At 40.7% G+C, this 27368-nt stretch overlaps 1 protein-coding gene across 1 annotated transcript; it reads right to left on the minus strand.

Annotated features, from left to right (window-relative positions):
* Positions 1-14517: 14517 nt before the first annotated feature.
* Positions 14518-27157, minus strand: ARV1 (ARV1 homolog, fatty acid homeostasis modulator; the record flags this gene model as incomplete). The annotated part of the gene is made up of 5 exons (XM_084262037.1): positions 14518-14681; positions 15150-15374; positions 16600-16753; positions 17686-17805; positions 27059-27157. The coding sequence occupies 5 exons, from the start codon at positions 27155-27157 to the stop codon at positions 14575-14577; spliced, it is 705 nt and encodes a 234-aa protein (XP_084118163.1). The 3' UTR covers positions 14518-14574.
* Between the last annotated feature and the right edge of the window lie 211 nt (positions 27158-27368).

The raw sequence follows: 27368 nt of genomic DNA on the forward strand, positions 1-27368 counted from the left end.
CGTAGAAGACAGCAGCGACTTCCTGAGTTGTAGTAACTTCCTAAAGGGGGAGGGAAGCCTCCGCTGTGGTGTAAATAGCTATAGGTGATTTTTCCTTTTGTTGGTCAACGGTATTGATGAATGCATTTTGAACCGGCGTCTGGATGCACGCACATCCTCAGCTCTACTAAGCTAGTTCTGCTCTTATCAGCCGCATCCAGTCACGGACTGGATGGATTGTTTACACAGTTTATTATTTTTTTCTCTCTTTAAGCTAATTTTGACTTTTCCATATTCCTGGCTTACAAGCTGTACACGTGACAGCGAGTGTTATCAGCAGGGGTTTTTTTTTCTGTTGATCTAATTCACTTTCTTGGTACTGCCACTTGGCATTAACTTTTATACTGTTGTCTGGATTTCTCACATCAACATAGCTCTTTGACCTGCTAAACTCTGTTCTGAAATGGTTTGCTTAGCTTTTACTGCCCTGCACAGTAAAAGCAGAGATTCAAACATAGTCTGTCTTGCCACTGTGTGGCTTGGAATAACATGAACTCTTGTGCAAGTGTTCTTGATCATATGAAGAATAAGGAAACCTCTCATATGACACAATGGGACAAATTGCAATATTTTATACTGGGTGAACTTTGTTTCTCTAAGGTAGACTACAGCTCTTTTTAAAAATGCAAAACAAGTATTTTGAGCACATACTTTGCATAGGTTAAAACTTTTTATACTAACTTGTTCTTTGAAGTATAACTTATTTTTGATTTCAGAACTGACTAAAGCACTCGGTTAAGTTTTTATTATTTCATAGTGTGTACATATAATGCTTAATCAGCTTGGAAAATGAGAGTTGCCAACTGAGTCTTCACCCTTCTCTATTTTAAGAAAAATTGGCTCCCAACGCGATTTTCGTTTCTGAACTTTTGATTCTGAAGATTGCTTTAAATCACAGTGCCTGAATCTTGACACAAGCTAATAATTAAGGGCTTAAATCTCAAAGGGTTTTTGCATGGCTCATGTCTGGCATGCATACAGTGTGCAGAAAGAATTGGAGATCACATTCTGGGGTAGCTCCGCTCTTAGTTTTTAGCAAAAGCTAGGATGTTGCAGTGATAAAAGCCAAGAGACTTCCAGGGTGGGGTTTTTTGGCATTCCCTCTCAAAACAGCTTATTTTAGTGGAATTTAAAGGCCACAAGAGTAAAGACCGTGCAGTAATTGTGTATGTGTGCAAGTTCTTAATCTAGTCTGTGGCAATGGTTGGATTTCTTTTTTTTTTTTAATAAATGTTAATTCTGGTCTAATTGCTTCACTCACCCAAAACTAAAATAAACAATAAGGCAAACACAGATAATCTACGTGGCTACACTTACATTTAAAAAGCTGTGCACGTGTGTGTATATGAGCATATATACACACAGGTGTAAGTACAACTTCATACTTTGACTTAAGAATGTATCAGCTTTGACTATAATTTGCTGTGCTTTTGGTATTTAGATGAGGCTTTTTCTAGTCTGTTGAAGTACTGCTATTTTCTTGCTCTTTCCCAAAAAAATAAAAAGCATGATGTTTAGCATAACTTTTTAATGTTGTGTGTATTTTAATTTACCATTTCAGTGATTCCAAACCCTGCCCCCTTCCCAATCTCCTGCTGAAAAACCCAAGGCTAGTCAACACCCCTGGATTGAAGCAAGCCGTGTTTAAATATCAGCGGAATCTTGTTTTGCAAGTCCTTGTGCAGTGACATCCATTAATAGTCCTGCTGGGAAGAATGGACTTGAGCAAAAAAAGAAACTTAAAAAGCAAAATGTTTTATGTTTTTAATTTTAATGCAGCGTGCTTATGAGTTGGGGGACGTGGGCCGTTTGGCTGGTATTTGCTGTATGGAGAGAAACATGAAAGGCATCGCTTCACATCATCATCTGCACTGGAAAAATGGATGGATTATTAGGGCTTACTAGGATTTCAGCACCTTGTCCCTTTTAATAACGCCTTCTTGCCGGGCAGAGAAGTTACAGTCTATATTCCTAAGGCAAATGCAAACACTGTGAAGGCTGGCTAGCTAGACAGAGGTTTAAATAACAGTACATTTGTCCTTACATCAATAAGCAGTTGTTCCAGAGGCAGACTTGTGTGCCTGGTGTTTCAGTTGTGAGCTGCACCTCCTCACCACGAAGGAGGGAAATGGCTTTGAGAGGTGCTTGGTGAGAGAGTGTAGCTTAAATACTGAGTAATTGCTACATGCAGCTTCCAGTCATGCTTCGGTTGTGTGCATGACAGAACAAGCTGTGTTACCACTAAAGCTCGCTAACCTTCTTCCAAACCACATACCAACAACAATCCCTTTCCCATTTTTACTCTGTAACCCCATCTTGAATTACACATAAACCTTTAAGGATACCTTTTAAGGGTATAACAAAAGAAACTCCTGACAACTGCCCTACCCAGTGAATACTATACAAGGCTTTCAGTGTGACACGGTGCAGCCGGCTTAGCCAGGACTGAGCGGGCACGGGAAAAGGCAGGTTTACAAAGAAACAAGGAGAGTCAGGCTCCCACTGCTCAGAGGAGGAAAACTCTGAGCACAGCAGTTTCAGAAGGCAATCTGCCATGGGTGACTCTTCACTGGCCTGCCTGCAAATGTGGTAAAGTGGTTAGAAATTAGCAATTATCAGGCCTGCGCTGACTGTATTTGAAGCTCGGTGGTGTGGGGGTTTTGCTTGTTTTGTTGGGTTTTTTTTTAAACAACACAGCACCCTCCTTTTATTGCTCTGACAACTGCAGAGTCATAGTCATAATTACATTACAGTCTAGTCCCTTGGAAATGTTCTTAGCCTACAAAAAGGGAAGAGTCTGGAAGAAGTGCTCTGCTCTGGAGAAAGTGGGTGTCATAAAATAATGTGTGGCTGATGCCCTGGCAGCTGTAACAGCTGAGCATTTGGAGTCAGCTTCAGCTCCTGTGAATTCCCTGCCAAACCCATTGATTTTTAGTTGGGATGGACTTGGAAGCAGGGATTTTTCCTGAACTTGGGCCTGCTGCTTGGTCCTTTTTATTTCCAAGACTGTGGAAGAGCTCTATGGTATGTCTACAAAGATACAAGAGGTATTCTGTTTATGGGTAGCTTGGACTTGTATGCTTGCTGAAGTTGAGTTTTTAACACAAAATTTAGTGTGGTCGTGAAACTGGAAGACTAGGAGATGGATTATGCAAAAATTATTATTGTAATTAATTTACTTCCGAATAAGTAACCAAATAATTTTGCATGACCTTCTAAAATAGATGTTTTTTAAAAACATATTTATTTTTTCTTGCAAATAATAGTTTGCAAACTTTCAAATGCTCTGGAGACAGTAGCAAAGCCCTAAGTTGATCCACTTAGTACCCATTTACAAACCTAAGGTTTTGCCTGTCATTAGTCTAGTTCCTAAGGGAACAAACCTCATGCAATAACTCTGTCCATGTTTTTCTGTCAGTCTCTTTGCTATAAACCACATCTGTTAGAAATTGGAAAGCAGCTCTGTTTTTATAAACCTCTTAAAAATTAGCAGCTGGGGACAGAGAGAGACTTACTGCTGTTTCCACAGACAGGATCACAGGTAAAGCTCACCTTTGGATTTCTGTCTGGCCACCAAGCAGCCAGAAAGCAAAATCCGTGTGCTCACCTGGCAGGACTGCAGCAGCCGAGGCAGGTGCTGAATCTTTCTTGGTGCTGGCAGGCAGTGAGAGAAGGTGAGTCTCCAGCACGTGAGTGAGGATGAAACCTGGGGGAGAAAGGGGCCTGGTAAAGATCCCAGGGTCTGCCTTTGGGACTAAATGGGATGCTGAAAGGAGTGAGGGATGTCAGCGTTTTTGGAGGCTGGTGATTGATTGGTGCAGTTGGGAAGGAGACGCCGAGGTCCTGAGACACAAGTCGTTTAAAGATCCCATATTTCATTAATTCTTTGCTGGGGGATTTTTCATGTCCTTTTCCAACCTGTTTCAGAGTCTGGGTATACAGTACCTGTCATGCATTTTTAATGCTGCTGTAATGTGTTGCAGATACGCAGTTTTGCTTAACCAGAAAGAACGCATGTTACTTGCCTTGCTGCCTGACTAAAGCCATTCCTTTCACGTGAGCAATCAGGTTGCTCTGAGGACAAGGGGAACTAATTTGCCTTCTCTGTTGTATAGCTGAGGCATGTGGAACGGGAGCATTAGTCGGGTACGTGCCAAAGGGAACCTTATACACAGGTCTCTTCTCCAACACACAGCTTTGTGTCTGTCCTTCAGCCACTACCAAAGCACTTACTCCTGTCTTGGTGATGCCTGCCTGTGGAGGATACACTACCACAGCAGTTTGAATTCATGCTCCTTTTCACACACCACATGCATTTTCTTAGAACTCCTCAGACGCACATTTTCCCATCCATTGTTATCTTTGGTTTATCTGAAGCTACTAAATTTAACTCTAGACAATGCTGCGTGACCCAAGGAAACAACTCATTTGTTTTCTTAGCAAACTAGTTAAAGCTCTCCTGCTTGCAAAGTCATCTAACGTTTTCTGAGAGTTTCAAAGCTCCCTAAACTACATGCTAAAGGTTCCTAACAGGCTGTTCTGTGATCCTGGTGACAGCAGCTCCGCTGCTAGCTTTGCCGACATCCAGGGTGTGCTGCGAGACTAAGGCCTGCCATGGCTCAAAGAACCTGGGGGGATCTGCGTGGATGCTGTTTGGGTACAGTGACAAACTCTCCTGAGGTGAGGCTCCATAGGAGAGCACAGGTGGCCCCACCAAATCCAGGTGTGTTCCAGGGCAGATGTGATGGATTAAACCCCGGGTGACGCTGGATTTGTGCCGGAATGGTGCCTGCAGCTTGCAGGGTGATTACACCTTCCAAGGAAGCAGTAGGATTAGCACGACATTCTCCCTTCAGATGACCAGCAGTGAATGTGGCCATAGTAATTTTGGAAGGGACGAAGAGTGACTGCTGGAGTGTTTGCCCCTTACTTTTTTTGGTTCCCTTTAATTCTTTCTATTCAGGGAAATTAATTAGATGAATATGGAAAGAACCATCCCTGAGCTATGAAGCCCACATCTGATTTCAGGGGAATGTGCTTTTAGCAGTAGAATTTACATTTTTCAGATAAGGTTGGTATGCTATTTAAAGAGACAAATCCATTTGCTACTGAAATACACAGGCTTGTATACTTCACTGAATTTTTGCCATGGGTTTTAAATGCATTCATGCTAAGACTTTATTGAGATAATGTCTTTAAAAGAATGTAATCTTTGAGAATTCCTCAGTTTAAAATGGGAGTAGAAATCCCATGCAAATGGTGGATTATCAGAGCTTGAAAAAATGTGACCAAAGCAGACTGTTTAGATTTGTGAGTGTGCAGCCAGTCCAGCCCTGTGTCAAACCACCGTTACTAAATTCACGTTAGCAGAAGTAGTTCAGTCCTCCTCCCAGCGCTAACTGCTGTCTTTCAGAAATCCCAAGCATTCCTTCTGTGGGTCACAAACGTCCCTGTGATTATCTGGCTCGACACATGAGTAAGAGTTTGAGAGCTCGTTTGGGCTCAGGATACCAGGCACTGTCACAAACAATGAAGCTGCCTGTCTGAGCCCTACCGCCTCTTGCTTAAACTCTTCTGACTGGTCAAACAGCAGAACCTTTAAAATCACTTACAAAAAGGCAACGTAACAAGGTCGTTCAGCTACAAAAGCTGATATGGACAGTACATTTCATTATTTTTTCTCTCAACTCTTTACAGTGTCTTTGGTTTAACTGAACATGGAATTTAATAAAACCCTGTGACACTAATTATTTGTATTGAAACAGCCTACAATTTTGTTAGGGTGGCTTAAGATACTGGGAAGTTCAAGGAGGGCACACAGGGGTGAATCCATAAGGAGCAATGCAACATTTTGAACAGGTAAAGCGCAAGCTTAAACAGGACCACATTTTTTAACTTGTTCCATTACTGTTAAATAACATCACAGACTGTTCAGATTGTGGAATAAACCTATTTTTATAGGCTACATTACACAAAAGCTAAACTACTTTAATATTAAAATAGTTGTTTGGTATAGGGGAAAGATATAAGAACCAGCTGAAAGAAAAACGATAAATCAGAGTGACAACTAATTCCTCATGGAACTAAAATACTGAAGTCCTGCTACCATTTGGGTTTTACCCATACCAGCACCGCGTATCTATATTCTAAGAATTTCAATACTCCTTCTTTCTTTTGTTTAATATTGTACAAATCATACAGAATCTTGGCTTGTATCTTCAAATTACCCTTGCTTTCTGACTGATGCTTAGCTATGTTGTTCAAATTGGAGAAGCATTTCCTTAAATACGTTTAATCATACAATATAATGTGTGAGGAGAAATGCAGTATATGTTATCTGCTCACTATATATTTTATACCTCGCTTTGTATGCATTTTTGGAACAGAAGGGACACAATACAGAAGTGTATTTAGTAGGCCATCATTGCATTTGCATAAAGGATTAAGATTTAATTATAAATTAGTGGTAGAAATTTGAGGTAATCTCTGTGAGGAAGAAGGAATTCTGTTTTATGCCTTTCTTTTATCCTATCTTATGTCCTTTTCTGTAGGATTTGGTTGAGGTCTGAGTTTTCATATGTAAATAGATTTGTCTTGTCTCCAGTGCTTTATGTGGCTACACAATGGGACCTTTTTCCCCTGCACTGCTTATCACTAGCCAGTCATTCAAAAAGTCCTTTCTATTTCTGCTGCAAATGTAGGATTGTTCTACCCTTTCAGTGTCACTTCTTCTCACAGAGAAACTCTTTGTATGCCTTCAAACACAGGTGTGTACAGACATATGTCAATCAGCATTAGAGAAGCCAAACCTATCTCACCATTACTGCAGACATCAATTTGTAAGACCGTCTGCTCAAAGTTGTGCCGACTGTGTTTACACTGCAATTTCTCTTGCAAATTAGGAGGAAGTTTGTACAGATGTGTTTATTCTCCAGAACAGAGATCTCCATCCGCCATGCCCATTCTCTCACTGCATTCGGAATGAAATGCTTTGGTTTCTAGGTAGCGCTCGTATTTTTGTCTCAACTGTAGCGAAACCCAATGTGTAAATCCTTACAAGAAGCCTGTAGTAAATTCAAAGAGGTACGGGCTGCCTTGTTTAAAAGTCCCAAGCGCTCTGCAGTCCTACAGCTGAAGAATCTGACTGATGGATTCCACGTTGCTGCCTCAGGAGGGATAGCAGAGCACTGGAAGCGTGTCACCCGCAGAATAAAAGTGGAGGATCCAAACTTAGTGAAAGATCGAGCCATCGTCTTCGCTGTGGATTCTTCAAGTAAAATCTTGTCTTTTCAGAAAATGGTATTGCTTGAATAAATGGTCATAGTTGAAAACCAACTGGGCATCAAACTGCCGCTGTACACAGTGAGAGCTGACAAGTCTCCCAGTTTAGGGAGGGTGGCTTAGCTTTGGTCTCCCAGAGCCAGGATCTCTGCAGGCCAGTGAGAACATCTGTCAAGTGTGCTCATCCAGGCTAACAGCTGGAGGAAGGACCAGGTGACCTCTGGGTTCACTTCTAGCCCCATCTGATCCTGTGAAAACAGAACTGTTCCCGTCGGGGGCGGCAGAAGCAGCTGCCAGCTCAGAACAAAGAGCTGGGCCCCTGGAGCAGCTGCTGCGAGGAGTTTGGAAGAGCCAGCGCTTTTTTGTCGGGTAATGGCGTGAAATTACAACCGGCACCTTCCGCCCCGACGTCAGGGTGAGGAAGGACCCACACGCGGGGCCTTCCTGCCTGGCCCTCCTCTGTCAGGACATAGTGTAGAGGATCAGAAGCTCCTCTCTCAACTCTCCAGCTAATTAGATTAGAACCACCACGCTGGCATTTTTTCTAAAGGAAAGCAGATGCGTAAGAATGAGGAAAGGCAGACCCAGTCTGTGTGTGTTTCTGATGCTGTTTCAGCAGGGACATGACTTGCCTTTTTTTTTTAACTGATATAATCTGTCCTATGCACAACAATCAAACCATTGTGAGGATCAGGTGCCTTTCTCCCAGGCGGCCTTTTCTTTCGGTGCAGGACCTTTATATGGTTGGAAGCTGGTTAATTTCATACATAGATAAGGTAGAAAATTGGCAGGCTGTAAGAACAGGATTGACCTTCCCTCTCTCCTTTTCTAGACGCATATAATGTAAATAAACTGCTCAATTCAGTTGAGCATGAAAGCTTTTTTGGGAAATAACCACTACAAATGAAAGAACAGTAAAAGAAATTTTGCAAAGATACTGATTTTAATACAAAGTCTCGTCACGTGGTTATGTGAAGAAATGTGTACCTACCATTGTGTTCATCCACAGCAAAGGTAATTTGCTTTTCCAAGGGAAAGGTTTTGAATAATCTATCTTCAGATTATTCTTCACTGACCAGCACTGTCTTATTTTAGGCTTGTCTCCCAGGATGGAATGAGTAAGAGATGGATTGCATTTTCCTTGCTGTGCAACCCACCTGTCATTTCCATGCTACTAAGCAGGGAAAACATCCTCATAGGGAAACAAGAGACTCCCTGAGTTGAAGAAAAATTGACAAGTATGCTCCAAGTGATATAGTCACTTCTCCCTATCCTGCAAAGCTCAAGCCATTTCTCCTGGTGCTGGGATGTAGAACCTTATTATGCAGTGCATGCTCTCAATGGAGAATGTTTTCTTCCTAGTTATTATGACACTTCTGGCTTTTGATTTCTGGTGATCAAAAGAACGCTGTAGTCCTACTGAGAGAAAGAGATGCTATCTCTGCTGTAGCCAAGACATGATACATCAGCAGCTTTGAAGGTTAGAACCAAAGCTTTATGCTGGTGGTGAAGTGAGAGACCAAAGAAGGGATCAAAGTTTAGGAGTGATGCATGTATGACATCAGTAGGGCTACAGCATCTGCAGCTGGGAATCACTGTAAAGGTAACACCCACAGATGCTTACAGAGTGAACAAGGAGTTCTGAGGAAAAAAGGCAAGGTGAGTAGAAGCAGTACTGTGTTCTTGAGATTTTGTTTTCTTTCAATTGGTGCAACCTTACCACATTTGTTTACTGAAAAGATGCCAATGGTTTGTAATGCTAAAAAAATACTATTTTTTGTGCAAGACCTACACCTGTGCTTTGTACCTCAAAGCCTCTGACTTTCAAATAAGATACCTTCATTTTCCTTTCACATATCCAAAAGATCGATCAGGTAATGTGCCAGCTTCCTCCCCTCCACATTTTTTTTAACTAATTTCAGATTTATTTTGGCACACAGCAGCTACAGTAACTTAAGATTCACAACAAGGGATTCATGATTTGTTGTATATACCCCAGAAGTCTTCAGAGATGTAAGTATGCCAGCAAGGGTCAGAATTAAAGCTTCCCTTAACATAACAAAGGCAACTCCTTTAAACACCTCACCTTCAATATTCACATTCTCTGGCTCCTGGCATGTCTGTTTCAACATCTGACATTCATGGTGTTGACTGACTCCCAACAACCTGCAACTGAGAGGACTTAAGCTTTTCATCTTTTTAAGCAGACATGAACAAACTAATCCTCCCTCAAATCCTGTGATGGTGGAGGTACAATCATTTTATGGAGCCACGTATATGGCTTGCTCAAGGTCACAGCACTGGGCGGTGTTATGGCCAGGATTAGCATTCAGGTCCCCACTCCCCTGCTCACACAGGCAAATCTGTACTGCTTATGGACAGCAGTTCTTTTGCCTAAAAATGTACTCAGAATTACAGTTAGAGTTGATAAAAAATTATGGGGGTCATCTGGATTTATTTCTGCAGCAGCCAGTACACGTCTAAACTGTATGAGTTCACACTCTTATGCTACTACGTAAAGGAACTGAACCCCCTTTTTTACCCAAGACAAACAAAACCCCAAACCCACACAGTATCTCTTACCCAAACTGAATAGTGATTGAAACATCACAGCATTGGCAGCATTTCCTAGCTGCTTCACGGACCTGCCATTTATTTATACAGGACTCAAAAGAGCTTTACAAATTTAGGACAGCAGATCATGCTTAGAAAAAAGATTTTATAAAGCTCCTCATGTTCAGATCTTCTTTCTAGCCACCTCAGTAATATAGTAAGCACTACTGGAAAGACTAAGGTCAAGAACAGCATTGTAAGAGGCAGGAGAGGAAACAAGAGTCTCATTATATACTCTTTCCTGCAAATTCTATCTGCGGCAACCTGGGTTTCAAATTAATTCAGCAACAAAATCCCTATTGATTTTTAGCAGTGGAGGAATGTATTCACTATGTCTTTTGCCACATGGATTTTCTCTGAGCTCAGTGAAGCTACTCAGAATAATCCCAGCTTGCAGGACTGTTTATGTCTTAAACAAAGGGATGCTGTGCTAACATAATTTGCATTTTATAGCTTTCATGGTGCATATATTGAATTGACCTCAATACCAAGTTAGCAAACCAAGTATTTTCTGATCTGGTTTTCATCACTAACCTCACTCCAACACTTCTCCAAATGTTAATTTTAAAAGCTTGAATTTGTTATTTAAAAAAAGTATTAATCAAAGACTACATATTTATAGAGCTTTTATGCTCTTTCCAGTTTCGGAAAGAATAGTGCTTTGCTTCTCAACTCCAGATGGCACTGTGGCACTTAACACTACCCAACTGGGGGGAGAGCTGATGGATCGCAAAAGCATGCAAGCTCCTGAAAAACAATGGTTTCTTGTTTTATGAGAAATCAGCTGCTCATAGTTTTCCAGTGCAGATGTCCTATTCCACTTTCAGTTCAGTGAAGGCTGAGCCAACAAATGGCAGTTTATGTGCCTGAGATAGGACCTGTCGTGGAAGAAAGGACTCGCTTGTCTGTACTAGCACGAGGTCACAAGGGCAGCAGCCCTTGCCTCCACCAGCAAAACCTAACGCAACACACACTATTGCAGATGAAGGGAGAAGCTCTTCCTGTTCACAGTGATAAAGTCTATCTCTGTACAGCTGGCAATTCTGCTCATAAAAGTGTATTCTCAAGGATGGAGTGCAAACCACTGAAGTCATGAGGTTATCAGTAGCTTTTCTAGGGAAACCCATGGACTTGACTACCTGGAAGCCATCCTTTGCCATTTCACGTTATCGCTAAGATTATTACAAGAATGCCTACAATAAATATTATTCTTTCTTCATGTTCATCCTTGGAAAATTTAGGAGCAGGATGTTCATATATTTTCTTAATCATATACTCACATTCACCTATGCAGCATCTTTCCTTACATGTTCTTTTTTTCTTGAGATTCTGTCCCCATAGTTTTTGTAGTCTTCTCAGCTCTTGACTTTGCAGATGTCTGCCTGACATGTACGCCCTTTTAACCCTTCTGAGCTTATACTCCAATTCTCCAGTTTTGTACAGGGTAATTTCTAGACATTTGTTAGCTGACCCATGGACCCTGCAATCACTAAACCACTGCTCAGCCCAAGTCAGAATAACACCACTGTTTCTTCTGTGCTTTTCATCCGACAGAATCCTGGAATCTGCTCCACAAGCCCATGAATTTCCCATAGGCCATGATATCCCTTTTGATTAAATCCAAAGAGTTGACGTGGGTTCATTTGCAGGCTGTTATATTTTTAACCCATCTAAGGCCTTTCCCATATGTTAACGAAGCAGTTGAAGATACATTGAAAGGGCAGGCTACTTATCTTCCAGCACAGAGGAGTGTTCCACTACAAAGAGATTATGAAAGAGGAAGGGCTCTAAAGACAAAAAGGAATAAAAGTGAGCAAGAGATGACTGGTTTAGACAGGCGGGGCCTTAAAATAGGCTAGGTTCTCTCTTAAGCACCATATGGAATCCTTTTGCAAAGGCATCAGCACAGAGGGAACCCTCAAGTTCCCCATAGATTTTATGAAATATTAGGCTATTTGTCACGTTAGTTCTGGTAAAGGGGTAGCCATAAAAATCACACAAGGTAGAACATCATAGATTGCTAGGGCAATAGTGATGCCTCTGAAGACAGAAAACCTGCACACCACTTGCTTTCATTCCACAGGTCTGTAGCTCTTAATTTTCTTCTCCATCCTCAAAGTTGCATAATGGTTCTTGATAGCATCAGAGAGTGCATAAATGATATGTTATTGGCATGTGTGGCACAATAGGTAAGCATTTCTTCTTCTGGAATGTGGTCATGTCCATCTAAGTCTTCTGAATAAAACTCAGAAACTGTCTTGAAGTATTTTTTTAATCCAAAATAAACCATAATTTAAGAAAACTGTTCCTAAACAAAACTTAAATACATTGTATTTACAATTCTGTTGATGACTAGATAATATTTACATTACCTGTAATGAAAAATCAGCCCCTTGCATCAGTCACACTTACACATGTTCCACTCAGTGTTTAGACTGAAACCAATGCCAGAAGAGACCAGGGAGAAATTTCTGAAAAACATATCTTTTGTTCTTTGTGTATAACCATGACATATAAGATGAATAATGATAATGATATTTTTTTAAAAAATCTAACCTAAGAGGAACAAACCAAAGTACTATGGCTACATCATTAGAAAAACAAAATGGGTGGTAGAAAGAATGTATATTTCCTAAAGAGGGAGGAACATACAGAGTGGTAAGAAACTTGATCAGTGCAATGGTAAGGTCATAGTAAGATGAACAGAGGGCTAGGTAAAAGCCAGATGACAGCTACAATAACACACAGGGTTTGTCTCAGCAGGCACCAGCATTTTCCTTGAGTGTATTCTTCTGCCATCCTCTCTGCTGCAGCACAGCTTCGTTCCCTCTTAAGCTCAAGAGGCAGAAGGTGAAGGAGGAAAATGAAAGCAGGCCAGGCCAGACCAGCATCCACAAAGTTTTCCAAAAAGATCTACTGCTTGTTCCTTTTGTACCTTCTCAAACCACAGCCTCTGATGCAACACTGTGCTGGTGTGGGAGGAAGATAAGCACTACTCAAAGCAAAACATATTGCTTTTTTAAAAAGCTTTTTGGGAGTGGAGTACCTTCTCAAATCTAATTACGTACAGCAAAGAATGTTCTAGGTACCATGTTGCCAAAGTGGCTGCTCAACCAGTGAGCAACCGCACACCTACACTCAATTGTCTGGCCACTGATTCACACCAGTAGTAAGGTGGATCCCTCACACACCTTCACAACTATGTGCTTGCTGGGGCAGCTGCAGTGTTCAACCCTCTCATGTACTTCAAGGAGGCTGCAATTTGGTGCTTTTTTTGGCTTCTCTAGCCATACGATCACGTGCTGAGAAAGGTGTCAAACATAACACACATGGCACCTGAGTGAAAACAGAATCAGCAATCATTTGCTTTTCTGATGAAATACCTTACCGTGGCATGGGCAGCTGGAAATATGCCCGATGTCTTCTGTGGTTGTAATCTAGACTCACTCTAAACCTCTTTGGAATCTACTTAAAGATGTTGCAAGGTCTTATCTGATGCATTTTGCAAAACACAGATAGGAGCCTGCATCTGAAGAAAACAAAGAATGTAAATAGTACCTGCAGACAGTACAGCCTTCCAGAACTGAAGCAGGAGAATTAAACATTGGGTGGAACATGATAGAAACTGGTCTGCACAAAAGTAGTAGGTTTGTGTCCTAATTACTGTCTTGCAGAAACCAATTCTGCCAGGTCCTTTGTGGGCCATGTAGCCCTCTGCCTGCTGGGGCAAAAGGTGCAGAACTCCTGTAAATGTTTTTTCACTAACTCAGGCCTAAATATGTTTTAGTATGGGGGCTGGGTGGTAGGGTTTTGTTTTGGGTTGGTTTTTTTTTTTTCAGCTACTATATTGCTGAGCAGACTCGTATTCCCCTTTTTGCTTCCAGTAAACCTGCTGCCAAACGAGGGCTGGGTACAGGGCATGGGGCTTAATATTAAATGCAGAAGCAGCAGTTATCCCAACCAACCTCATGTGCTGGGGATCAGAGTCTCTTTTCAGTGTTCAAAACCCAGCAGTAGCATCTGCAATATCACACAAAATTTCAAGCCAGTTAAAAATGCAGTTCCTAGAGACTACTCTAGAACTAGGTATTTTATTATTTTAGATGGTTAAATAAAAATTCCAGAGAAAGGAACTTAGTTTTCACTCCACAATACCCACCTTTTCTCTGATAATCTGTTTGCATCTCCGCTTCTCTCCCCAAAAATCTGGTTTTGTAGCAAGATCAGTTTTGGCTACTACATTTTTCTGCTGACTCTCTTACTTCCTCTTAAGGGAAGAATTCATCCTCCTTCTGTCAAAATGCAGTGATTGGTAGCAGCTCTGAACTTTTTTAGTGTACCTTTTTTGTTACAGCCACAGCTCTGCAACCAGATTTATGAAGCTATTAGGATAGTGACACAATCATATTTTTGATGGGAAAATAAACAAGCTGAGGGAGAGGTTTTATGGCTCACCACATCAAATAGCCAAACTTTTGAAGTTGCTCATTTTAAGTCATCCTAAAACGGTCTACACTCACACTAATGCAAGTTTTTGCTATCTATCACCTTCTCAGTCACTATGAAAAGAGTGTCTTTGGAGCCTGCTGGTACAGATCATTCTTAGAACATGATTGTCGTTGGTATTTCTTCAGATCTGGTTCAAGCATCCCATCCCATTTTCTGGAACAAAAAGACCACACCATTTTCCAAAATTGATCCAAAGATGATGGCCACCCAAGGGAGCATTCGGTTCAAGTTCAATGTCACTACAGAAGAAAAAAGAACAAATTTAATACCGTTTAAGAAGATCACAGAAGCCATGTGAGAATTCACATTAATCTGTATGTAGAAGAAATCACACAAATCTGTTAAAGTCTGCATTCCAAAGCCATGCATAAAATTAACATGAAATTCTCATCTTCCAGACACATGAAGAATTTTACTTCATGTTTCAATGATCCATAAGTTGTCTCAAATCCTAACTGATGAATCTGATGGATATAATGCAGCATATACAAAAAGATGAGAGGTGCTTTTTCTTTTTTTAATAAAGTGGATTGTTTAACTAATTTTCTAGTAAAGTCTAAATAATACAGTTTTAATATAGAGCTATTTTCATCACATATATAATACTGATTAAAACACTACAGCAATAATAATGACTTCTATAACAGCTGCCTTCTCATACACACATTTAATACAAACAATGTAGTAATAAAAAAGCAAAAACATACCTCTAATTGCCTGAGAGTTTGATATCAAGACAAACACTTTTATAAATGCAAGGCACAAAGGTGTGTAGTCATGTTCCCAAATAACAGCTGGAATTAGCAAAAGCTTTCCATAGCTGGACAACAACAGTGCTTTAAGAAGTAAAATGAAGTCAGAATTTGTTTTCAGCATCTCAGGTCTCATCCACCATAAGGTAAGAAAAATGCCAAGCAAAAATGAAGTTTGTTCTAAGAGGAAATAAGAAGAGGTAGAGAGAATGAAATGCCAAAATAAAGTGTCCCGTCCCCCCCTTTTTTCTTTTTTGCATGAATTTGAGTGAAATGATGTGTGCCAAGTGCAACTGAGACACTGCTATTTAGAAGACATATCCAAACATGAACATGACCTCCATCTCCTCTGTTCATTCATAACAACACTCAAACTAATTCTGTTGCAGAATTCTGCCTGTTGGATTGCCACAGTCCTAATTTCTCACACCAAATAGCACAGGAAGTTCAGCACATGACCTTCCTTTACTTTTCTTTTTCAAGAATAGGAGAGGGTTTTTTTCAACTGTCTGCTACCCTGCAAAACAAAATCAATACTTGTCTTTTTCTACAAGGTCACCAGCAATGAAAGTGGTTCCAGCATGGGAAAGAACAGTAAGGTGGAAATATCATTGAGCTATTAGATTTTTTTTTTGACACGGTGTCCCTGCATAACACTGGTATTAATGCAGATGTCAAGATCTTAACTCTTACAACTGTAACAGGTTAATTACTACTGAAAAACTGAGTTCCAGCATTGTTACCGACCCGTTATGAAAGCCCACAGAGAGCACCCCTAGAGAATAAATGACTGAAGTTAAACCCTGAATGTCTAAGGGAAATACTAATTTTCACCTGCGGGCTTGATTTAAACATCTTCAGCAGAACAAATATGAGAACAACAGTACTAACCAAAGTAAAATAAAACCTTCCCCTGCCTTCACATTTTGTCTTGCAGCATGGAAGTACTCTTTATCAGTGATGCTGCTGCTCTGTATCTTTGTGCAATCATGTAAAGAAAACCCGAAACAGACACAGCTTTTCCTGATCGTTGTTTACTTCTGTAAGGATGATCCTTGCTGTTACATCACCTTCATGAACAATAAACCTTGGAGTCAGCATGAAATATGGAGTAAGGTCGAGTCCTACAGTGGTCTTCAAAACTATGTAAATTTAGGATTTCTGAATATTGCCTATTTTTAGTGGTTTGGTATCTAATGCTTGTCATATCAGGGTGAACTGTAATCAGGAGAGAATTATGCATTTGCATTAAATGCAGGCAGATGAGAGAGCACATGTATAATTGATTAACCATACTGTGTGGGACACAACATCCATTCTGTATCAATTTTTGCAGTACAGGCTTGATGACAGACGTGTGACATTATCCAATGCTTAAAGAACGTGAACTCTTCATGGGTCTTACCTAAGGAAGCTATACCAAACATTCTATAAAAATCCCATTCCTTGGCGTATCTGATTAAGTCATCGGGATCTGTATTTTGGCTTGAATCCTGTAGTTGCAACCACCTGAGATAAGCCTCACAGAGCAAGCAAAATATGCCAAGCTTCCCATGAATCTGATAAATGAAATAATAATAAAAGTATTACTATTAAATCAGCATAAATTAAAGTATTAAAAATTCAACTTAATTTATTTGAATGGACAAAATTTCAACAGATGGAACAGGTCTTCCAGAAGCCTCACAGAAAACATCACTACCAGTACCAGTCTCCAGCAGCACTGAATTCATTAAAAATTTTTGGTCAGATTCGTGCTTGAAAGACAAAGTAAATATATCTATCTACACTGCCTAACACTGGACTGGCCAGAGCTATCAACATGAACACAGCACACGCACTTGGATAATTTGCTCTGGATTAGCTTCCCTCTCCTGGGAAATCAATACTCACAGCCAAAACGTGCACTTGTGTCACAAAACCTACTCCTCTATGCTCCAGCAGGACCTGCACAACTAATTTGACTCTGTAACTCTGCATCAACACCACTTCATGTGAAAGCCACTCTCTCTTGCTATAGCTTTGAGGATGTGGCTAATTCCTCAAGAAGAAGAAACTCGTGTTGGTACAGTAGGTTTAGTTGGCATAGTATTGTTACTATGGTATGCTATATTACTACAGCTTGTTTCAAAAAGAACTGTTTCCGACATAAATTTAACCTGGAAATGAACTTAAAATTACATCTTTCTCTTCCAGTGAGCCCAGTGAGGATTCTCTTTAACACATAGGATGACTGCTGTACTTGCTGGTATCTTGGTATCGCTACTGGGGAGACAATAATTTTCTTAGTAACAGCTGGAGTTTGAGTTTTCATGTGTTCTACTCGTGACATTAGACCCCTAACCTGTTTGAGAACAAAATTGATCCAGCTACATGAAGCCCATAGAAGGGCAGAAGAACACATCCTTAAATTTTACAATCAACTTACCAAATTTAAATATGTATTTAGCAAAAACAAAGTCAGTCGCAGGGGAGGGGCATATCAACTTACATTTATCTTTGTGTTGAAAAGAATGTGCCTGTATGCTTGTGCTTTACATAAAACAGCATTAATCAGGATGATAACAGGATCATACTCAATGTATTTGTCCACAGGTTTCTGACAGGAGTTCTGAAAGTCACAAAATAACAAGAATTAGAAGTGGTGTGGGGAGGGGGTAGGAGCGAGCATTTATGAAATATTCCTCTATGCCTAGCACAATTACATAAATCCAAAGTAGCTATTCAATTCTTATTAAACTTTCCTTAATGTAATCTTCATTTTCATGTGTTCTTTTAACTCGTTCAGAAAAATGCTTCTCCCCTCTGACACTATAGCTAACACAATGATTTCCCTTACAAAATATAAAGATACATTATCAATTTTTACAGGTTTAACAGATAATAAAATGTGCTCAGTTATCATTGTGTCCTACAGATGTAAAAAACTGAAGCTGCCTTCTCAGCACTGAAGAAATGTGCCAGTATCTTGTTAACAGTTAACTGATCATGGCCTGTCTACTGGGTATTTTGGGTGACCTTTTTAGGAAAGAAAAAATAAAGACGTGATAAAAGGAGTTAATTAAAGGAGATGCTTTATCTTCCTATACTAGCCTTTTCCTTCTTTTGGGAAAAAAAAAAGTACATGTTTTTGCCTGTTGCATTCATTTTTCATAATGACAAGTAGTTCAGATGTTTCAATTAATTTTCCATTATTGAACAAACACCAACATATTTACAACACTGGTAATAGAGTTTTCACACACAGATACAGCCAAAGAGTCAGAAATTGCTACTGCCCGGTGGTAAGACGCAAGATCACTACTTCTCCAATACATCTGCTGGGTCCTGCTGTGCCTACTAGAAAGGTTATTTCACCCAGCCCATTGGGAGCTGCTTGTCATCAGTGCCCTTCAGATTTATTGACTCACCTCAATGGGTGATTACCCCTTGACTGGAGTGAAATGAGAAGGGATTAAAAAAAGGCTATTTAATTAACTGTGACCAGGATGGCTAAACAACACTCTTCCAAAAGGCTCATCTAGCAGACCTGAGTGGGAAACAACCTCTAGCAGAGCTGAGGAGAAGCAGCAGCTGATCACAGCAAGCCCTTCAGCTCAAACCAGTGCTCTCGCAGAAGGGTGCTCACCCGCAGGTCATCTTTCTTCTGCTGCTGATCCTCCAGGGAAGTACTTCTTTCCTCCAACCCTTCCTCAGCTAATCCCACTCCCTGACACCTTCATGTCAGCCACCATGTGCAAAGTACAACAGCCACAGAATCACAGAATTGTCTTGGTTGAAAGGGACCCTTTTGGATCGTCTCTATTTCCATTTCTGTGCGCTGCCAGAAGAGAGATCTATGCACAAAGCTTTCTGAAATGCTGGAACAGTCAAACCCACAGCATTAGACAACACACTCTTACAGACAAACTCCCAGGAAAGAAGTGGTTTTGACTTTTTTTTCCCTTTCCATATTTATAGGGGTTCCTTGTGTCCAAAGTTAACTCTGCCTTGCTCTTTACCAGATTTATTACTGAACAATTTAAGAAGCAAAATCTCACTAGCAAACTGACTCAGAAGTCCAATATTCGTATCAAGAAAAACATCCAAACAGATGGTTAAGTTGAATTGAGTGTCTAAGGAACGTTCCTACCAATTATCAGTGTTTCTTGGTCCAGGTCAAGAAAAAACCCAGCAAACTCACTTGAATTAGAACAGAAAATATGCAAGTTAGAGGTAATGAATTAAAAAAAAAAATCAACCAACAGTTTTATAGGTCTACAATTAAACAGAGGGAGATGGAATAAAGGATGCAATTAATAGAAGACCTCTACTAGACCATTTAATAGAGTGAAGAAGGAATTGCAGCTATAATTAAAGCCAGTGTCTTGCTTCATTTCTTTCAACAGGGAAATCCTGAACAGATATTCTTATAGATGCTAATTTACATGCATCAAATCTCCGGGTTGATGTAGTACAGGAAAACTTCTATTTTTTGTTATAGGCTTACTCACACAAGCACTGGACAAGTACATAAAACAGATTATTCTTGAACACAATGGGTGTCATAAAGGTTAGATGAAAGATATCCTACATACCCCAAGATCTATTATGGCTTCAAATTTTCCTACAACAGAACGTATTTTGACCAGGGTCAAAAATCTTTCTGAGTATAGAACTGTCCTTCCAAGTAGAGGGTCCTGACCAGACACCAATCAAAATCTTCAGTTAAGGGGTAGTGAAAAATTTTCACTGACAGCTGACATGACTTTTAGACAACTAAAATATATCAGACCACCCTCCACACAAAACCAACGACATATAAATTCTACATATAATACTATATTCAGATATATAAGGAGACTGCTACAAATACACAAATAGGGTGTTACCCTCAAGAATGGATTGGTCTTCTGCTCCACAGCTTCTGGCAGCCAAAACCAAATCTGAAGCTGGGAGAATGATGTTTAATTCAGTATTTCAAGCATACCAACATGACCTGGTCCCAACAGGGTAGGTTTTTTTTCTTCCTAGCAGCTGGTGTAGTGCTGTGCTTTGAATTCAGATGAGAGTAACACATGGATGTTTTCGTTGATGCCAAGCAGTCAAGGGCTTTTCAGCTTCTCATATTGCCCTGCCAGTGAAGTTGTGGGTGCCCGAGAAGCTGGGAGGGAACACGGCCAGGGCAGCTGACCCAGACTGGCCAAAGGGATATTCCATACCATTTGATGTCATGGTCAGCATATAACTGGAAGGTTGGCTGGGAGGGAGCATGGCTCAGGAATTAGCTGAGCATTGGCTTTGGGTGGTGAGCAGCTGTGCTGTGCATCACTTGGTCTGTATCTTCTGTTATTACATTTTCTTCTCCATTTTCTGTCCCATTAAACTGTCTTTATCTCAATCCATGAGTTTTACCCTTTTCTTTTAGATTCTCTCCCCTCTCCCATTGCTGGAAGGGGAGTGAGCGAATGGCTGTGGGGTTGTTTTAGCTGCCTGCCAGGTTAATCCATGACACACCACCAAACATTTCTCTTGTTCCTATTTCTCTGGTGTCACTTCAGTGGGAAAAGAAGATCTGCCATATCACAAAAGAGCAGCCATCTTCAAGGACTTTTCACACACAGACACACACATTTATGTCTGCTTGTCTTCTAGAGCTAGACGAGAGCTCTATTCTTAATGTACTTAATTTCTATCGGACTCTCAAACTGTAGGAAGGAAAAGTAATTTATATTTCTCCAGCCAGTGACCTGGCCAGCACAAGTTCATTCAAGGACCTGTGAGACCTACAAACCACCTTACTGCAAAAGGCTTGCATGTGCACTGCTATAGGCTAACTGCACAAAATGACGAGGACACAGACTAGACCATGAGAACACTATAAAATTAACAGACGCTCTAGGGTGACATTTTCTCCATAACTTTTTTTTCTGCTGTTTTTTTCCAGAGGTACTACTAAAACATCTGACACTCACCTTAAATAACTAGGAAGGAAGAGCCTAACTTCAAAAAAAATCAATGCTAGCAAGGGTTAAGGCAGTTTAAGTACCCATGCATTTGGCAAGATAGCTTTATCTAGTTAAAGAGATGCTTGTCTAATGCTTCAAAAAACCCAAATAAAGAAATAAAGCTTCCATCTTCATACCTAAGAAATTAACTTAGTTATCTAAAAAAAAATAAAATCAGCAAAGACAGTGTTAAGGAATAAAAGGGAAATCTTCAAAAGCTAGTGCAACCATGTTCTTCATAGTACACTGTATCAGATTCTTTCTGATCAAAGCAATCCAGAACAGTTACGGAAAGTAACACGTGTTTTAACATCTCAGCTGTGTTAAATAAGACAAAACAACAAAAGAAGTACTAACTCTGACTAGATCCTTATCAGCCTTTTACCAAACATTACTCAAAAGACGTACCTCTTCTTTGCTCATCAAAGATATTTGACTCCAAATAGAGTTCATGAGTGTATGCCAAATATAACACAGTGTATAAATATGTGAGGAAATACGTACTATGACTGAAAGCGAAGTTCCTCAAGTATATGACCAGGACTTTTTAGAGTGTTCTCTCCAACATTAAAACATAACTGCATTTTTAAGTAGAAGTACTTCAGGAAGAGTATGGTGTGGTAGAAGGGAAAAATATCCTTGAAGTCTAAACCATAGAAGACTACAGAAAATAAAAATACACATTGAATAACCAAGCTTCAACCTGAACTAAAAATAACATGAAAACCACACCAGGAATATGTCTGCAAATCTCTGGCTATTAGAAACACCACTGAAATGGTCTCATTTTGGCATTCCTTTCTCCAGGGATTGGAGTTCAGCAAAATAAAGCTACAGTATTTTTGCTGGACTACATATATTTTTTTTTGTTTACAGCAAATTTAAACATTTACATCACTTCATCATGAACTTAGGTTCATTTTTATAGGTTCATAGGGCAAGCTAACACAGATCTGTCATCTTGCAGGAGCACCCTGAATCCCAATTGCACCCTTAAAGAATAAAATATAATTAGCTGTACTGCTTCCAGGAATGAGCTCTTTATTAGGCCTGTGGCAAAGTGTCATAATAAGCTGAAAACCAAAACAACTCAGTTTCAGATGCATTCTATTTCATAAAAATGAAATTAAAAACATTGTTTTGTCACTGTCCCTGTATGATAAATTTCCCAGTAGTGAGTTGGTCTGTAGAATGAATTATTCTACTTTATTTCACAGGATGATCTTTGCACTCTTGACAGATTCTTTACCTTACCACATAAATGATTTGCATTCAAAGTATCTCTGCCTTGCTGCAATAAAAGGACTGTTCAATTATTTTTTAATTGCAGAAAAGCTAAATCAAGTGTGCACCGCTCAAGCAATTTGGTTTTATTATAAAACACAAGGGGAAACCTGGTGGAGCTCTACATATTGCGATGAATAATTTCTTTCCCTTTGTTAGGGTCTGGAATGATTAGCATTTTTAAAACTTTATTTTCAAACACAGCAAGATATAATTATATATAAATTTTGATATGTAATTTATTTAGATAAAATTTATTTTTATATATAATTTATTTCTATACAATTTATTTACACATAAAAACGATATATAACTTTCAATGAGATTTTAAAAATGGCATGTTTTTTTTCTTATATTTTTGAATAAGACAAGTTTGCTGGTTTCCTTTTATATTCATTGCACTGCAGAATTTATTCCAGGTTAGCCAAATGTGGATTCCGCCCCCCAGCACTAATACTGTAGTGGCATTGTTATCTGAACAGTATTTTTTGTTAGTATTCTTAATGATTGGTTTGTAATATACTCAGTGAAGATTTGCTGTATGACTTTACAGTTCATTTACATTTTAAGGATCTCAAAGTAATTAGAATCTCCCCTAGCCTTACTTTCACCATCACTTCTGGTTTGGAACAGGGAAAACATCAGCATGTTCGCAGGACAAGACTAGAACCAGACCCATGAGCTGCAGAGCAACCAGGAGACATCACTTTCCTTGGAGGCAATCCTAACATGCCTGCACACCATCTCACGCATCCCCGGCCACCCTGAGCTATCTCGCTGAAAAGAAAACATACTGAACAGGTCTCCCCAAAGAGGTGAATTTCCTCATAAATTTACTACCCATTTTTAAGTACCTCTGAGTTATTCTTAAGAGCAAAAGTCGACCTGTCTCTTGTAATGGCATTTCACAGTAAAACATAGGCAGGACGAGAAAAAGGTTCACTCACTAAATGCAACTCTCAAGCAAGAAGGAATGCCCGATACCAGAGGTCTGGGCTCGGCTCCTGCTGAAACCGGCCTTGATTGAAGAAAACAATTTTTAAAAAAAGTTACAGTAATTGAAGCATTTGTGGCAGTTGAGTCACCTTGCAGAGCTCTTAACAAAAGATGTGACCTTTCCATCCCAAGTTTCACGTTCCTGAATGGACTTCCATGTTTGATTGAAGAGGGTTTCTTTAGCTTCTTCAGCACCCGTTGCAAATTTCCAGAGTGGATATTGGTGCTTGTGAGGTCTTTAATGCTTGTCTGTGTTAAAATTACAATATGGACCACAAAGAAGCTTTTCATTATCTCAATAACAAATGCTGCAGGAAATGTTGCTGAAGCAGCACCATGAATATGAGGCTGAATTTCCAAAATTGCACTCTTATATGGCAGGCTGAAACCAGACAGTTCCTAATGGGAGCTTCTAGTGTTTGCCTCTGGAAAAAAATGCATTCTTCTCTTCAACAGAGGAATTATAGAATACAAAATCATGGTATTGTGTTTAGGCATTCAAATTCATATCTTCCACCTGAAAATGAGGCCACTAAAACAGATGAAAACTGTTTTCAGACTGACAGGTCACACCTAATCTCACCTCAGACCTCAATTCTTTCTTAAATACCTTCAGCTTTTCCTAGGTTTTGGGATGCCTACACTCTAAGATTTATAAATACTTAATGCAAACTTTGTTTCACACTGGTAAGTGGGATCTTTGTATTTTCTAAAGTGGAAAAATTTCTGAGCTATCGTATTTTCAGGTTAAGGTTATTCCTAACACTGACAAACTCATTGTAACATTGGAAGTTTCTAAAGATGAAGCCTCAAAAAGCCAGAATCTTAATCTACATCACTGAATCAAAGGGCATCCAATCATATTCTGTACTTGACTACTTTTTGTCGTCAGGAGCGTGATGCTGACCAACTCTTAATGTCTCCATCAAGAGCACAGTATTGCTTGCAGGGAGCAGGATGTCTGCAGAGGGTTAGTGCAGTGATAAAACTATTCTTTCAGATGAAAAGGGAAAAGTAAAATAAGAATTGCCCTGTTAGAAACCACAAGCTCTCGTTAGCTGGAGACATCAGCAATGCTCTCCTATATGCAGACAAAGCTGAATTCAGATCAGTTCAACTGAAGGAATCTTTTGGTCTTGGCAATTTTCTAACACTCCTATCTCCCTTTACAAGCCATGAGCTAACGTGATTCTTACTACCATGTTTCATATTGCCTGTTCCTCGTGTGGACAGGTCTTACTCTCAGCAGTTCCTGGGTTAGCATTAGAGATGATATGACTCGACACTGCTTAAGAGCACTAGGACTAAAAGTAACTGAAGCATGTCAAACCACAGCAGAGAGAGAGAAAACAGAAACAGACAGGTAGGACTCAGAGAAAAATGCCACTGATCTGAACCTGCATGAAGGAAGGTGGGCATAATTCCAGGATACTATGAAAACGTGATTCTTTACTCTTTCTACTACTGCATTCGTTACTCTTTTTGTAAGAGTTTGGCATTTCTGATAAACACAGCAACTGGGACTCAAGTCTTTGATTCTACATGGGATGCCAGAGCTCTGGAAGAGCAGGGTCCTTAGTCCTCAAATGGCTAAATGCTAAGAGGAACAGGTGCTAATCTATGGGATCACAGTTTGCCTTAGAGATTATCATAGCCAAATTAATAACTATAACTGATGACCTGGATTTGCAAAATGTGCTAAAATTTACATGATATAGCTACAGGCATAAGCTTTATACTTGTCATTTTGTATCCGAATTGTCTTCTATTCTGAAGACCAGTTTGAAGCTCCACATGAAATAACTCCAGAGAAAACTATTTACATTTTAATCACGTACCAATGGTGAATTTTGACTATGGGATTTGACTACCAACGGTTTGACGTAGTTCATACCCACTAATAAACACAATAAATCATACTAACACAAAGAAAACCCCAACTAAAAAGCAAATTTTCTTTGCAGTGTGCACATCTAAAGGCCGCAGAAATCAACCTCAATCACTTTTTTTTCTTTTACCAAAGGAAACTGCTGATGTTTTTGAAACATCCGGAGAGATTTTTATGTACATTTTCAGCTGGTTTATGCTCTACTGGAACAAGCCAATTTAACTGACTGCAGGGCTGAGAAAAGTGAAGGATGTGCATCAGCTCTTCCTACTATCATCAGCAACTTGTACAAATCTTGTTTTTACAGCCTCCTGTTGATAACAGAAGCTAAGATCTAACACCTACCTCTTTCAGCTTGACCTAACCACTATTTTTGCAAATATAAACAGTCCGCAGACCACTATGATCTGGTTGCCCACAATCTCTATTTTTGATCTAAGAAATGCTTGAATGACTCAAAGTTATAAAGTCATAAAGGAATTCATCACAGGTTTCATACAAAGCTTTCTGGTCACCTTTACAGCTTCCTGGTTAGTAAACTAACACACCTTCTAACAGCATTGTCAAAAAGCCAAGGGCTAAAAATCTGGGAGAAACAACCACAAAATAAGTCTGAATGATATACAACTAGTTCCTTACAAAATACAAAATATCCAACAATTGGTTCAAACAAAAGTCTTCCCAATGTTATAAGGAGTAGGCAGGATGTTGTGAAACACAATCACAAATAAAAATCAAAGGCTTAGTCAAGAATTACTTGCAGATCCCTGCATTCCCAAATTATTTTTTTTCCCTATGGTAAAATAAAGGGTGCTAAGTGATCCCAATGGCTTACACACTACATACACACACACAAAAAGTCAAAACTATCCACAAGTCTACATGAACGCTTTCAAAAACTAAAAGCTTAGAAAATTGAAAATTTAGAAGCAGTTGAAAACACTGTTTAAAAGTGTTTGGTGGTTGGGTTTTGTTCTGCTGTGTCTGTTAAGTCTCCAAGAAAACGCAGGAGGCACTAGAAGGAAGTTATTTCAGCGCTATGAAAACAGTAGGCGGGCAAAAATGAACCCAGGGAGAGGGGGAAGCGAGCAGCAGAGAACGGCCTAGTACATGCTGGCACTCTTCTGGAAAGTACAGCCCCTGCGGCTGGGTAAGGAGAAGCCCTCGCATGGCCGTCGGATTACCCCCAGCCAAACCCCAACATTAACGTCCAACGGTTCGCCAGCTTCACTGAAGCTGCCCAGCGCCGGAGCCGCGCTCAGACCTGCCTCTCGGCCAGGGAACGCCACGGGCCGCAGCAACAGGCCTGAGGCAGCGCCCCGGACAAACACGCACCGGCCAGGCCGGGCAGCGCTACCACACAGGGGCCCTCGAGGAACCGGGGGGCAATGGCAGCGGGAGGCACAGCATTCAGCAAACGCGGATCCGGGCAGAACGGCCCACCCGCGGCTGTCGCAGCCGCCGAGAAGTGCGTCCCACGGGCAGGGACCCGAGCCCGGTAGCAGCGGGAGCTTCCGCGCCGCGGGCAGCCTGAGGCGGCGAGGCCAGGCGAGGGCGAGGCCAGGCGGGAATGCCGCCGCCGAGGCCGCCGCTTGCTCCCCTCCCGCTCGCACCCCTCCCCGCGTTCCCGCTCCCTTCCGGCCTCCCTCGCCCACTGCCCGGCCGCCCCGTCCCCGCCGGCCGCACAGGCCGCTGCCTCCTCGACTCACGCAGATGGAGATACGGAGCACGCCGCGCTGGTAGTCCCTGTACAGCTCCGCTGCCTCCTTGTTGCACTCGATACAGCGATAGGCGCCGAGCACCGCCATAACCCGCGAAAGCACGCCCCGGCCTGTCAGCGCTTCAAACTGCCTCGCTTCCGCGTTCGGGGGCAGAGCCTGACTTCTCCCACGCCGCGGTGCGTTCTGGGAGTTGTGGTTTTCTTCTGCCGCCGTTGCCCAGATCGCGCCGGCGCGGAACTCTATTTCCCAGGAGGCACCACGGCGGTGCTCTCCTCTCTGCCCGTCCCGTGGGAGGAGT

Source organism: Gallinula chloropus, assembly GCF_964237585.1.
Source record: "Gallinula chloropus genome assembly, chromosome: 3".
Classification (NCBI taxonomy): Eukaryota; Metazoa; Chordata; class Aves; order Gruiformes; family Rallidae; genus Gallinula; species Gallinula chloropus.